We start from the raw sequence: 14,593 nt of genomic DNA, 5'->3' as shown, positions 1-14,593 counted from the left end.
ATCGGACCATGTTGTCAGATAATCCGATTGTGTGTGGGCTCCATCGGACTGTTTCCGTCGGAATATCTGACAGACCAAGTTTTCCAGCTTGGCTATAAAATTTTCCGACAACATTATCCGATCGGACCTTGTCCGATCATGTGTAGAGAATTCCGATCAGACAAAGTGCCACGCATACTCAGATCAAATTCCTACACCAAAGCTACTGGCTACTAGCCTGAACGTAGTCCCGTCGTAATGAAATAACGTCACCATGTTCTGAACAATTGTATTTTCCGACAACTTTGTCTGACCATGTGTATGCAACATCCGATGGATTTGGTTGTCGGAATGTCCGACCGTGTGTACGGGGGCTGAGAGAGGTTATGACCCACCCTTACACTATCCAAAATAAAAAATACATTTTTTGCCTGTAGTTCTACTTTAAACCCTCGAATGTGACCCATACATGTGAAGGAGGCCACGCTGCATCCATCCCATGGCAACATACAATGCATACAGTTGTGGCATGCTGGTGAAGGCTTCTGGGAGTTTAAAAAGGCAGTAAGCAGAAGAAATAATGCATCTTCACCATTTTCTAAGTACTCTCTAAAGAATGGTCCACCACGGGCTGCTCCTTAGAGGACTTTTTTTTTTAAACAAAATATAACAAAAAAGTCAAGTTCTTACTTTGGAAGAAACCTGCCATGAGAGAAACATAAAGGCTTCTATTCGTTGTTTCTTCCTCCAAGCCCTTGTACACACGATCGGACATTCCGACGGAAAATGTCTGATCGCACCGTGTTGTCGGATAATCCGACCGTGTGTGGGCTTCATCTGACTTTTTTCATCGGAATGTCTGGCCTACAAAGTTTGAGAGCTGGATATAAAAATTTTTGCAGGGAATTCCGATCGGACAAAGTGCCACGCATGCTCAGATCAAATTCCTAGACAAAAACTATTGGCTACTAGCCTGAACGTAGTCCCGTCATAACTAAATAATGCCATCATGTTACGAATGATCGGATTTTCAGAAAACTTTGTCCGACCGTGTGTGTGCAACACCAGTTTCGGACAAAATCCATCGGAAAAAATCAGACGGATTTTGTTGTCGGAATGTCCGACCGTGTGTACAAGGGCTAAGAGGTTGCCTGGCTATCATGTTAATCCATTGGTTTCAATACTTTGAGCCACAAGCCTGGAACAAGTGTGCAGATAAAGAGAAACTTGATCTGCCTATCTGTTCCCGGCCATGACTCCAGATAGTAATGCCAGGCAAATAGCGTTTTGCAAAGGATATTAGCAATTGTATTGCTCTCATGACAGGTTTTCTTTAAATCTGATAAATAAATAAAACAAACTCTTTCTTCATATTTTATTTTACAATATGTCACTAAATATATTTACATAACAAGACTTTTGCCTCAGTGCAATACATTTTTTTTTATGTTGCATAAAGTACAAACTGGAGGATTTTTTTTTTCTTTAAAAAGAGACATTTGACTGCAGTTGCAGCTAAGTGTACAATGCAACATTTTCCAGTTTGCCACATGTCGTTTCCCTTAATGATACAGACAACACCCAGCTGCACACTGTTCCGGGCAATATCCTTAGTATTCATTACAATGTTTTTTAAGCACACACACTCTGGTAGATTTAGAGATATTTTAAAGGAAATTTTCTGTTCTTTTCTACACAGTACAAAAATACTGCAAATTTTATGGAAAATAACCCTTTGCTGTGCAAGAAGCTGAACAAACGACATGAGCAAAACTTAAGGAATGGTTTAAACACATTACCCCTCTAATATATTTTTTACAAATGTACACTAACTCTTGACTTACAGAGCATACTGGGGCTGGCACACAAATCCCGATGGAAGGAAAAGGCAAAAGTGCTGTCCACACCAACTGATCAGATTCTTTACATTTATGATCAACCAGTGCAAGAAGATGGCAGTTAAATCTGACTGGTTACGATTAGCATCAGCTGCATTTTCTTCAGTGCTTCATTGTAAAAAAAAACTTTAGCAAGAACTCTGAGCAAATCAGATTTCCATTTTTTTTTTAACTCTCAGTATCTTAAAATGACCCTGAGGCTGCTTCTTTTGAACTCTACTTCTGAAAATGATAGTTACCTGGTTGCCACGCTCAGCCTCCTGCTTTGGTATTTGTAATCACCGACCTGGAGCAAGTATGTAAGTAAGGACTTTTGACTTTTCTGATATGCATATTTGTTCTTGGTCAATGACATTGAAGTTTTTGAAACCAAAGGGTCAACATAACAAACAGACTATTGACATTTTCAGATGGAGGTCAGCAATGGCAGCACTCTGGTTTGCTTTGTTGCATGAATCTGATTGGTGGCTGTCGGTTACACACACGGTTATTATTTAAAAGGAGGCCATTGTGTTTAGCACTAATTGCAGAAAGATGCAATAAGATGGAAATGGAATACACAGCAGAAACTACTGTATAAGAAAGGACAAGCGTCTTTACAATTTATCTTCACAGTGATATACCAGAAAGGTTGTGTTGAATATACATAAAATAGCCCCATCCTTTCTTTTACGAAAAGGGAACAGTTCTAATCAGGAATGGATTTACAATGTACAAAACTTGTTGCAACAAACAATAATTTGATTATGCAATAAAGGCAGACGAAATAAACGATGATATGATAAAAGATAACAGGTCAGAAGAATTTGAGTATTACAGACTGCATGACAACACACATTTATTTAACAAATACAACTCAATGATCAATAGTTCATTACTCAATCAGGCTGAAAATTGGTAAGAAAACAATGTATACCAAAAATAACCAAGAGCATGTTTCAATTCTAAGGTGTAGGTTTTGGCACTTTATGGGAACAAGTCCTTGCCCAATATCAGTCATATAAAAAGAAAATACAGTTCTTCTTGAATACGCCTTGCAAATATAGTACCAGTGTACTAGCAAACACTGAAACATATTGAATAAACATTCCCACTGATTTTCACATGCATACACTATTCAAAGAACAACACTGTATCAATGGTTTGTGTCTGTATTTAAAAAGAGTTCTTTGAGATCACTTCCTCCATGCAGCAGCAACCCTCTAGACCTCCTCTGGAGACCGCGTGTCTGATTTCAACTTGACAAACTCCTTGGAAACCTCATCGTTGGACCTCTGAGAAAGTATTCTTAGGATTGTCAAGCCAGTTTCATCCATGCAGATGTTCTTTGTCAGTGGATACCAGGATGCACAGTTCCCTTTCTCCACAATGCCCTTTAGTTGGATGACTGTCATTCCAATGATGCGATCTTCCCTGGCAAAGCAGTAGTCTTTGACACACAGGTGAAGTTCATAGGCTGCTGGCTTTTCTTCATTGCCAAGAATACTGTGGATTACAAAAATAATAATAACATTAGCAGCTATATAATAAGATAATATTTTGCATTCACTAAGCTTAAAAGCTAACTTTACCTCATAAAGTTTGAAATGCATTCTTACATATAGTTACATAGAGTTTGATTTACTAAAACTGAAGTGTGCAAAATCTGGTGCAGCTGTGCATAGCAACCAATCAGCTTCCAGGTTTTAATTGTTAAAGCTAATTGAACAAGCTGAAATTGGAAGCTGATTGGCTACCATGCACAGCTGAACCATATGTTGCATGCTCCAAGTTTAGTAAATTGACCCCATAGTTAGTCTGGTTGAAAAAAGGCACAAGTCCATCTAGCTCAACCAATAAAAGGGAAAAAAATACCCCAAATTTCCTCCCAGTCTGAATTGCTTTAAACAGTTTAAATTGACTTCCTCCAAACCTTTTCTTATCCAGCTTCTCATCTATCAACTACCATTCATTATTTGGTCAAATACAAGCATCTGGTAGGCATGCATTCTCGACCCCTCATTAAAGAATGTTGTGTAATATATATGTATACAATTTTTCATGTCATGGTATGCAATTGTATGATTTATTATGTCAATTGTCAAACATAATCTCTTACAATTGTTGTTTCCTTTGTAGTATTTAAAAAAAAAAAAAAACTTGATGCAACACTTTCAGAAGCTCCTGAGGAAGTCTTTGAGTGAAACATGCAGAGTAAGAAGTGGTTGCACAGGATACTTAAGTGATATGCTATGTTTGAACCTTTATGGTCATTTCAAAGTAACTCTGTTTGTCAATAAAGTTTATATTTTTATACTTTAAAAATCTTTGCATACTTTTGTGGTACCTTAAAAGTCCCATCCTTCTTCTAATTGATTCTAATTTTCAAGGGATGTGGTACCAACCAATGAACTTTCATTACCTAACCTCAAAAAATCATTATCAAGGTTATTTTAACTTAGGGACACTTGTGACATCCTATATGAAAGACCAGACCATTCCCTGGTGAACTGGTTACTTTGCAACAACCGGTATCCCTACATAGGGATCCTCATCTCGTTGAATCTCAATGTTTACAAAATGTAGGCCTCATCAATTCTATCTCAACACTATAATCTTCTATTGTTATATGTATGTATCACCATGCTCTCCTTATTACCTATCAGAATGGGAATGCTGTTTTCAAATCATATATTTCAACTCATCTATCCTTTATGGTTAGTGATATTCAGGAAAGGCTTATTAAGATCCTCACTAGGTGGTATTGATGGCCCCATAAATTGCACAAACATTTCTCCCATGCCTCAGACACTAGGGATGAGATCTGGGTTTACCATGAGTTTGGGTACATTTACATGATTAGTAAAGTTATCAAACTGCAAACTTTTGGATGAGGCATTTGCAACTTCGCTGTTAGAAATAAGGGACCAACTAAAATATAGTGCATAGCCTTTGTCCTAGATCTGCTGAATCTCAAAATCCAATAATTTTAAGGAATAAATAACATAGTTCCCTTTCTATAAAAACATTTTGCCAGCTGCTAGGGTGAGATGCTGTTTTTAGAATGTTTATTCACCTATTTATTTTGGCATATCCCCAATGATTTTCTTAGACAATGGCTTGCTTTTTAGCCCTACCAGAATCAAATAGCAAGATGTCTTGTTTTTTTTTACCCAGTCTGTGTCCTATTGGGGAAATTTCCTTTCCTATCCTATATCACCAGGGTCACCAAAAGAAAGTCTTCTTTGGAAGCTTTCTCCTCTATTACTGTTTTGATGACAACCCAAAATTTTGGATTCTTTCACTTTTACTTTAGATGGTAATGGTAAACATGACACATTTAGAGGGTGAATCTCTAACCGTAGAAAAGATAGCAATATAAAAATGAGAGGTATTTTAATCTTTTTCCTCTCTTTGCAAAACAAAATGTTTTTCCTTTAGCTATAATTTAAATAAACATAATCTTTAAAAAAAAAAGTACTAAACAAAGCGCGAGGCTTCGTTGCTCCAGAAAATAGTTTAGATTCTGAAACTAAAGTTGGAGAACTCCTTAAGGCCCTGTTTACACTTGCAGTTAGGGTGAGGGCAAAACATGCAGTCAAGTTAAGCTGTAAAGCTTGAATGCTTTATGCCCCCTGTTGCGTTCTCCTAAATGGGGCTACAAAGCAACCGTGTGGAACACACGTAGTTGACATACAGTTATGCAGGTTTTTAGGGGTTAAGACAGGCAGCTACCACCTGTCAAATGCCAAACTGCAGTGACCACTGTCTGAGAGGAGATTTCAGCTACTTTGGAGAGTTTTTCTCTTATTTGACGTTGCGGCTACAGAACAGGAAGTGAAGGGAAATCTCCACATTAGAGCATGCATGGTGAAAAACAAAAAACGATTCCATTCTCTGTCTAAGAAGGGGAGAACAAATCTTTGGCTTTCGATATACGTTAACATTTCTGTCAGGTCTTATTTTGATAGTTTGGCCCCATAGGGGTTATTTCACTTACTTCCTTTCTTTCAGAGAACTGTGCGAAAAATGCACAAAATAGGAGATGCAGTCTTCATTGGAACAGGAAAGTGCAAATAGTAGTAAAAACATTGTCAGAAGTTCTAAACTTATTTCACTACACTAGAAATATGGTTTTGTCAGACAGAAATAAAACCTAACAAAGCCTCTAACCTTGTCTTAAAACAAAATAAAAGGTTTTGGCTGGAGTTGGACTTTAATGATATTCGATTTCTTCCTGAAGCACTACCGTGTTTGAGTTGTCTTTATTTGCTTTTTCCCTCTAGTCAGGGAATATATATTATTTCGAATGATTAAAAAAAAAAAAATCTTTGTTTTATACACGTTGGTTTATGAGATCTTACCACAGTCAGTTAATTGGCAGTATTAAAGCTTCTTGATTTGAAACAAAAAGAAAGGGTGCAATAAATTACTGATAAAATAGCTCATTGTGGTTAATTCCACATTGCTCCACAACAGACATATGACAGAGATCAGCAGTAACTCTCACAACACTGTGCGGAGGCAGCCTGGGGACACTTCCATAGGGATAAGCACCTGCTTCTCATAAACTGAGCAGTAATAAGTGTCATATTTACTGTTTAAATAGAAACTGGCTAGAACAGGCCTGCTAGGTATCCTGAATTTAAGAGCTGTCACCATTGCCAAATATAAGTCTACACTTACTGCAGCCTATTGTTAGTAAAAAGAATCGTTTGTATTGTTCCATAAGAATGTTAATCTCTTACAAGCAAAATTATTTTAGAATTGGAAATGTCATTATTTTATTAACCTGAATCAATGTAATAATTGTACAAAACTGCTTATCAATTTTTACTTTAAACGTCATTTACAAAACTGCTAAACCCTACCAATGGAATGCATAATTTAAGCAGACACATACTCAAAATGAACAGAAAGATTTGATATTTTGGATGTTGAACAAAATGCTAAAGGCACATATACACATATACGTTTTGGACATTCTCATTAGGTCCATATTTAAATTTAGAATGTTTTATTTTATTTATTATTATTATTATTATTATTATTATTATTGTTATTGTTATTATTTTTGTTGTTTGTCTTTTTTCCCAATTGATGAACTGAAATGATATGGTTTCTTATTCATGTGCTCACATTTGTTTGAGGTTTTTGTATACTGATTATCAATGTTCCCTGACATACATTTTTATACTTCCAATACTTTTTGCTATTGGGTATATTGTTTTGAATAGGACTCTGAGGAGGAGATATTGTATTGATATCAGACTGAAATCAAGATGTTTATTTTTGTTTTTCTAGCTCTGATGAAGGGATTGCTTTTGGACCCCCGAAATGTGCTGGATACACTTTGGATTGTCCCCCTGACTTTTATTGGAATAAAGTGGTATCTGGACCTCTAATGCCGCGTACACACGAGCGGACTTTTCAACATCCAAAGTCCGACGGACTGATTCCGTCAGACTATTCGATCGTGTGTGGGCTGCAACGGACTTTTGATTCGCCAAAGTCTGACGGACTTTAGAATATGGAACCTGCTTCAAATTTTTCCGACGGAACTCCGCCGGACCCGGTCCCTCCAAAAAATTCGCTCGTGTGTATGCTATTCCGACTGACTAAAACCGACGCTAGGGCAGCTATTGGCTACTGGCTATGAACTTCCTTATTTGAGTCCAGTCGTACGTCATCACGTTCAAATCCGTCTGAGTTTAGTGTGATTGTGTGTGGCCAAGTCCGCTTAGTCGAAAAGTCCGTCAGAACTCTGTCGGAACTCCGGCAGAACTCCGGCAGAACTCCTTCGGAAGTCTGTCAGACATAAGTTCTCTCGTGTGTACGGGGCTTTAGTGTTGTGCATTTCAACTTTTGTTAATTACACCAAGCCAAGGTGACCATGGAGATCCTGGGGGGTTTAGAAGCTGCCTGCCGGGAACCAGACCATTTTATCAGGGTATTACTCGCACTTTTTCCCCTTAACATTAGTGTTATATGCTGACTCCGTCATTTCTAAGCTTCTCTGCCATTTTTGGAGGCTTTTGGCTATTTTTGGCTGCATTCAGCCATTCTCTGCTATTTTCGGCTGCACCCGGCCGCTCTCGGCTATTTTCAGCTGCACTCGACTGTTCTCGGCTATTTTCGGCCACACTCGGCTTTCCGAAAGCCACAAGAATGGCCGAGTGCTGCCAAAAATAGCCGAGAACAGGTGAGTGAGGCTGAAAATAGCCGAAAGCCGCCGAGAATGGCTGACAGCTACCGAGTGCCGCCGAGATACACAGGACATCCACTCTGTATCTCGGCGGCACCATTTTTAAATGGCAAGCCACAGAACACTGGCAAAGACACTGACAAGGCTGAAAATGATTGACAAGGCTGCAATGGAAGGCTGCAAATGACTGACAAGGCTACAATGGAAGGCTGCAAATGATTGACAAGGCTGCAAATGACTGACAAGGCTGCAATGGAAAGCTGCAAATGATTGACAAGGCTGCAAATGACTGACAAGGCTGCAATGCAAGGCTGAAAATTACACTGACAAGCCTGCATTAATGGGCATTTAAATGTACGTTTTTTTTCCTTAAACTTCCCTCCTAAAAGTTTTTTCAACATCAATACTTTAAGACAGCAAAACCAGTGAGATAACCTCTCTCAATTGCTTGTGGTACAATGAGCAGATTTAAAAGTTATTGTTTATTAATAGAAATACATTTGTTAATAAAAATTAAAACCTACCTAAACATTTTCCATATGAAATATCATTATGCCTTAACTCTGATAAGATGTATCCCTGGAGTCCCCTATGTCTATAGTTCACTGTGTCATTACTGACTGTAATATAATTTTGGATAGAGTATGTAATGTGATGAATAAGGACCAAAAAATTGGCAATTAAAAAAAAAAAAATATTGCTGCTTGTGCTCCCATTAGGGTCGATTCACACGCTCTATTCATCCTGTTTACTATTATTGTTGAAAGTCAACGTAGGAGAAAATCCCATATGTTGGGTTGTCCCCAGAACAGGAATAAAGGGGAATCACCCAACGAGGACACTAATTCTGGTGACCCTGATGACAACTACGGATTCCCTCACTTTGGAGAGATTAGCTCTTACTTTCTGTTTCAACTATGAGACAAGAAGTGAAGGTAAAATTCCCCAATAGAACACATATGGCAAAAACAGACAGGGGTTATAACCCTCCATAACTCTTTGATCTACGTTCCACTTTAACTATTGTAATATTAATGCATGCTGTTCAGACCCAGGAGCAAAAAAAAAAAAAAAAAGAATCAACACTAATAATTTTTAAAATAAAAAACGTAAAAGCCCTAACACTAAATTTCTGTTAATTTCTCCCTTTTAGTCTGTTAAATATAACATTGGAAAGGTTTAACCCTATTTGTTTGATAAGGGCAAAATAAATAATATCCTGACAGAACTCTAGTTCATTGCTGTGAATATTTCCTCACCTAACATGACAACACTGGCAGAAATTTAATAAAACTGGAATGTGCAAAATCTGGTGCAGCCCTGCCTACAAACCAATCAGCTTACAGGATTTAATGTCAAATCTTAATTAGAAACTGATTGGCTACCATGCACAACTGCACCAGATTCTGAGTGTTACACTTTTAGTAAATTTCCCTCACTGCTCCTCCACATACTCAGTGAGCACTATCACCCAAGAACAGGAAGGTAACAGGAAGGGAACAGGATCTGAGAAACAAAACAAATGCAACTATCACACCTAAGGACTGGTAAGCTGTTTTTTTTTGTTCTTTTTTTCTTGGAGGGGGGATTTAGATACAGTACTTCAAGTTTAAATATTGTTTTTTCCTTCGGTAAAGTAGCTACCTTGTCTAACCCACAGTTGCACTCTCAGCCTTTACGCACTTTAAGCAAGTTAAAAGTTAAATGAGTTGATTGAAAATTGCAAAAAATATGGATGCAACATTGGAGTTGTTCTCCTTAGTAACCAACCAGAGTTAATCCCTCCTGCTACAACTTCCCGACTCTTTAAGAACTTCTAGATGCCGGAGATGCCGGGAGGTGGAGGCAGGCTTTCTGGTTGTGTGACGACTGTGATTGGCTGTCACAGCGGTTACATGTTTGAGAAATTCCCGAATGTAACTTTGCATCAGGATCTTCCCAATCCCTGCCAGCAACTGTGCTGGGAGAACATAGGGCGTGCTCTCTCAGCGCAGTAATGTGTCAGCCTCTCTGCATTAAAGCCCACCTGCCAGGAGGCCACATGTATGTGTACTACTGGTGGGAAGAGGTTACATTTTACATGAAGTGAAATTAATTGTCTCCTTATGACAGCTACTCAAACCACAATTGTAAAAAAATAATGTTAGGGCTAAAAAGAAAACATTTCACCTAATGAAAAAAACGTACAGCTTAATAATTCATTAATGGTTGTCCTCTAAATTCCAGATGCCTGAAAATATTCTCTCTATTCTCTCTGAAATAAGAATGAGCACTTTGATAATAGCTCTTGAATCACATCTTTAGAACTGTTTTAAATATAAAAGTATAACTAAAGGTTTTTATTTCTGTCAGTGTCGCCCTTTTTTATTTGTCCTGTTCACCTTTATGCTTTAAATTCCTATGGACATGGGACCAATGGGAGTAATTGGCAGCACTGACGTCACTTGCACTCACCAATACACATGGACCATAACTTTTTACAGTATGCTATCAATTTAGAAGAACAGCAGTGATGCAAATATAACCAACTGCTTAAAATATAGCACAGCTTTAATATACACAGAAATGGGCAATGAAAAAATGAAAGCTGGACAAGCATGTTCCACTCCCTGCAGTGCTCAGATCAGATCTTCCCAGCGTGTACTAGATCACACATGACAGATTAGACATCCAGAGCTTTCATGCCAGTGTACCGTTATCTAATAATGGACCACTGTGCTCGGCACAGCTGGCAGCACTTGGAGCTCATTTAAGATGCATCCGGTGTGCATGAGCCCTAAATCCAAAATTCCAGCAGCAATTCTAATATGCAGGAGATGCTGAAAAGAGCAACAAAATATAACAAAAACAAAGAATATTCAGGTACAGGTCAAATAGAAACAAGGAGATAAGGATTCAGAAATTAAATTATTAAGGCTATGCTTCCACTATTGCGGCCCCAAAGTCGTGTGATTTTGTTGCAATTTTTTACCGCAATTTTTTGCCACAACTTGAAGCAATGCCTGTGTTTTCTTGAGGTCTATGGACCTCAAGTCGCATCAAAGTGGGACCAAAGTCGTGCAGGGACTACTTTGAAGTTGCTGCGTCTTAAAGTCACACAGATATGAACGGTACTCATTGGAAATCATGGGGTACAACTTGTCATGTGACTTTTCAGTCCCAAATCGCATGAAAAGTCGCACTAGTGGAAAGCTAGCCTAAGGTATAGAAATAATTGTTTTCAAGCATTTAAGAAAAACATGTTACGTGCAGCTACAGTGCTGTACTGAGTTACGTTATAAAATGTGTTTGTTAATTGGGTAAGATGTATGAAAAATAATTCCGTTAATACAAAACATAAATATAGACAAGGAACTGTGTTTTACAAGTAAAACAAAAAGCATATAAATTAGACATAAAACTTGAGAAAACTGGGAGAGGAGTAGGTTAATTGTGAACAATTGATGACAATTAGAATTGCATCTGGCTAAGGTTATGGGGACCTCTGCCAGAGTCCAGCAATTAGCCATACCAATGTATTAGACTAGAAGGTCTGTTCACTTAACTTGAAATGCACATGCCGGGATAATAAAATCACAAATAACTCATAAGACCAGATGTCAGTGCAAAAAAAAAAAAGAAGAAAAAGTCTGATGAACTTACAATTGGAAAGTCTCATTGTATTTTGGTGACCAGGTGTTGCTTTTTGTTTTAGTGCTTAATTTCCTTTTCTTGTCAGCCAGACTTGGACCTAATACATAGACTTCAACAAAAGGTCGGAACATAGCTGTAGTCTGCCAAATCAAGCCATTGAGTGCCACAACTGCAACAAAAGAGAATAGTGAACATGGATCACAAATCATGTTATGTATGCTATACAAAACCACATTTTAAAGTGTAGCTCTAGTTTGCTGGGTAAAAATGTAACTGTTTGTAGGTAAGAAACATACATAGCAAGCATTTTAACAGTTTGTGTTGCTACTTTATTCTGAGCCTGGCCACAGTTTGACTTTAAACTGAGTTCTGAATGGTCAGCCTTTATTATACCCACCTGGTGCAGTTCCACTGTTGTAATAAGAAAGGCTGTAGTGTCTGCATCCCTTTATGTTATCATGAGACTTACATAGTATCTCAACAAAAATGAAACCCCTGTTGCATGTGATGAGTAAAAATGAAGCTCACCGCAAACAATTGCACAAGTGGGAACTAGAATTCTGAGTGGATGCCATGTGCATGCCAATTATGTACAGCTACATTATTTATTATTTTTTATTGTGAATTTGAATGGAAAGGTCATTTTTATAACATGTTTTAATTATGAAGTATCTTGTTGAGAAATTAAAAAAGAATAGTAAATCTAAGAATAGCTGGAGTCTTCTTTTAAATAACAAATCAATAGCGTAACATCACAGCCAAGGGACTATTAATTTTTCAGAATGAGGTTACCAGTGGTAACTCCTGAATTTCTTTCAAGACAAAAGCTAAATATTTCTTTTTAGTTATGCATATTTATAATCAGGATTTTTTTTTTAGGATATTTAAATTGTATGAAAAATATAAAACTATACTAACAAAATACAAATACAGAAAACTATACTAGGTGATGAGTTATAGATATAAAAAAAAATGAACAGTAAGCTGTTAGTGAATGTCCACTATATTAATTTAAATATTAAACCAAAATTAAACTAAAATGAAATTAAAAGCAAAAGTACAAATCTTCTATCTGGGATTTGGCAGCGCATCTTAGACTGGGCATGAAGACTGCTGATGAAGAAGAACAAAAGAGTTCTTTGGGCGTCATGCACATTGGCATTTGCCTTACTTATCTGAACGCCTGTGCTCCTGACAGGAGAAAAGTGGCTTATAAAGCCACGTTTTGCACATGCATTAAGGTGCATCAAGCATTTACGTGTTTATGGATTCCACGGGCGAGAATATAAATTTTATTGAAAAAACCTCAAGTGCTAAACAAGTCTATCAATTAAGCATGTTTAGACGTGACTCCTCTACTAATGCACCTTTAAATGCCTACAGTATGTGTGCATGGACACATAGGCTAAAATAGAGGGTATCAGTAAAAGCAGCATTTTTAAGCCCTGTGTACACAAGCCATTATAGTTTTTTTTTAGGGTGTGGCAACACCACAACACAGAGAAAGCCTCATTGCATACAGTCTTTTGGATGGGGTCAGAAGGCATATTATAATCAACAAGGAAATATAATGTATTTCATACAAAAAAATTTTTTTTATCACTGCCTGCAAATGATGGCCACCTAAAGAGACAGTAACAAAGCATGTCACTTTCCTATAATGGATCCATTGAGTGCAATCAAAGGACCAAAAAGCTCACTGGGGAAAATAACAATCTTGCTAGAAAGGAAACAAGGACAATAAGAAAAGTTTAAGACATATTTACTATAAGCAATTAAAACATGTCAGTGCACTAATATAAAACACGTTATTGGCCCCTTCTTAACAGTGTATGCATTTAAACTGAAATTCCATCTCAAGTCTTTGCATAGCTGTCTCACATCCACTGCAGTTCCTGTATTAGTAGGTTGCAAATGTGTGCAAATCTTAAAGCAAATCATTCCCTAAACACAAGTTACCAGAAATGCTCTTGAAAAAATAATTAAGAAAATAAACTGTGTACCTATTTAACCGCTTAGTAACTCTTAGTTATTGGTAATCAGCCTTGCATAACTCATTCCCTTTTCTCTCTTTAGCTATTGTTCTGCTGCTGATTTTTTTTTATTTCTAGTATTATTAAATTCCTTTTTTTATGACACATTTAAAAAAAGCACAAGATTGAAAAAAGAAAAAAGAAAATCTTTATTTCATCTGTAAATAATTTGCTATGCTTGTAATAGAAACATAATTTTAGTGTCATTATGCACACAAGAAGTTAAAAAATAAAATGTGCAATTTTTATTAACAGGCAACTTGTTCCACTGCTTTTCTTAATTTGTCACATCTTTCATCTACAGATTGCATAGAAAATAAAATATTTTTCAAGGCAATTTTGCCAAGAGAAAGCCTTGTTTTTTTATAGCTGTACTCCAGGTAAATTACAAGGATTGTAAAGGTTGGTTTTGTTTTGTTTTTTTTAAATAACAAACATGTTACATACATATAACGCATATCTTAACTCCTCAAGTGCCCCCGACACCCGAGCGGCCATGCCCCTGAGTCCTGCTGCATCCATTGACACAGACAGCAGGATTCGTCCCTCCCCCATTGAATGTATTAAGGTGAAAAAACAGGAGGGTTTATAACCCCTTTAAAAAACGATCCTTGCAGTGGGGCTCCTCATGCATTCTAAGGGTTAAATGCTCCTTTTTACCTAGGATACCAGGAAGAAGGAATTACACTTACCTCACCCCTTACTCTCCCAGTAGCAAGCATTTACTTCTCTCTGGAGAGGCTCTCAGCATCCTTACTTACACTACCAGACTATTATGCCGCATACACATGAGCAGAATGTCTGACAGAAAAAGTCAGACGGAAGATTTTCAGCATATATCGTGCTGTTTATGCCTCATTGGACTT

General features: G+C 37.3%; 1 protein-coding gene across 1 annotated transcript in view; it reads right to left on the bottom strand.

Moving 5' to 3' along the window:
* Positions 1-1,340: 1,340 nt before the first annotated feature.
* The window catches only part of UNC13C (unc-13 homolog C), an 857,791-nt gene continuing 844,538 nt past the window's right edge, over positions 1,341-14,593 (bottom strand). The window contains exons 33-34 of the mRNA XM_077472480.1: positions 11,704-11,863; positions 1,341-3,362 (exon numbers count right to left, since the gene is read on the bottom strand). Coding sequence (XP_077328606.1) covers positions 3,080-3,362; positions 11,704-11,863 — 443 coding nt within the window. The 3' untranslated portion in view covers positions 1,341-3,079. The remainder of the gene's footprint in view (positions 3,363-11,703; positions 11,864-14,593) is intronic.

Source organism: Lithobates pipiens, unplaced genomic scaffold, assembly GCF_037356315.1.
Source record: "Lithobates pipiens isolate NorthernLeopardFrog02 unplaced genomic scaffold, aLitPip1_a1.2 Scaffold_8, whole genome shotgun sequence".
Classification (NCBI taxonomy): domain Eukaryota; kingdom Metazoa; phylum Chordata; class Amphibia; order Anura; family Ranidae; genus Lithobates; species Lithobates pipiens.
This window is presented reverse-complemented; position numbering and strand designations above follow the sequence as displayed.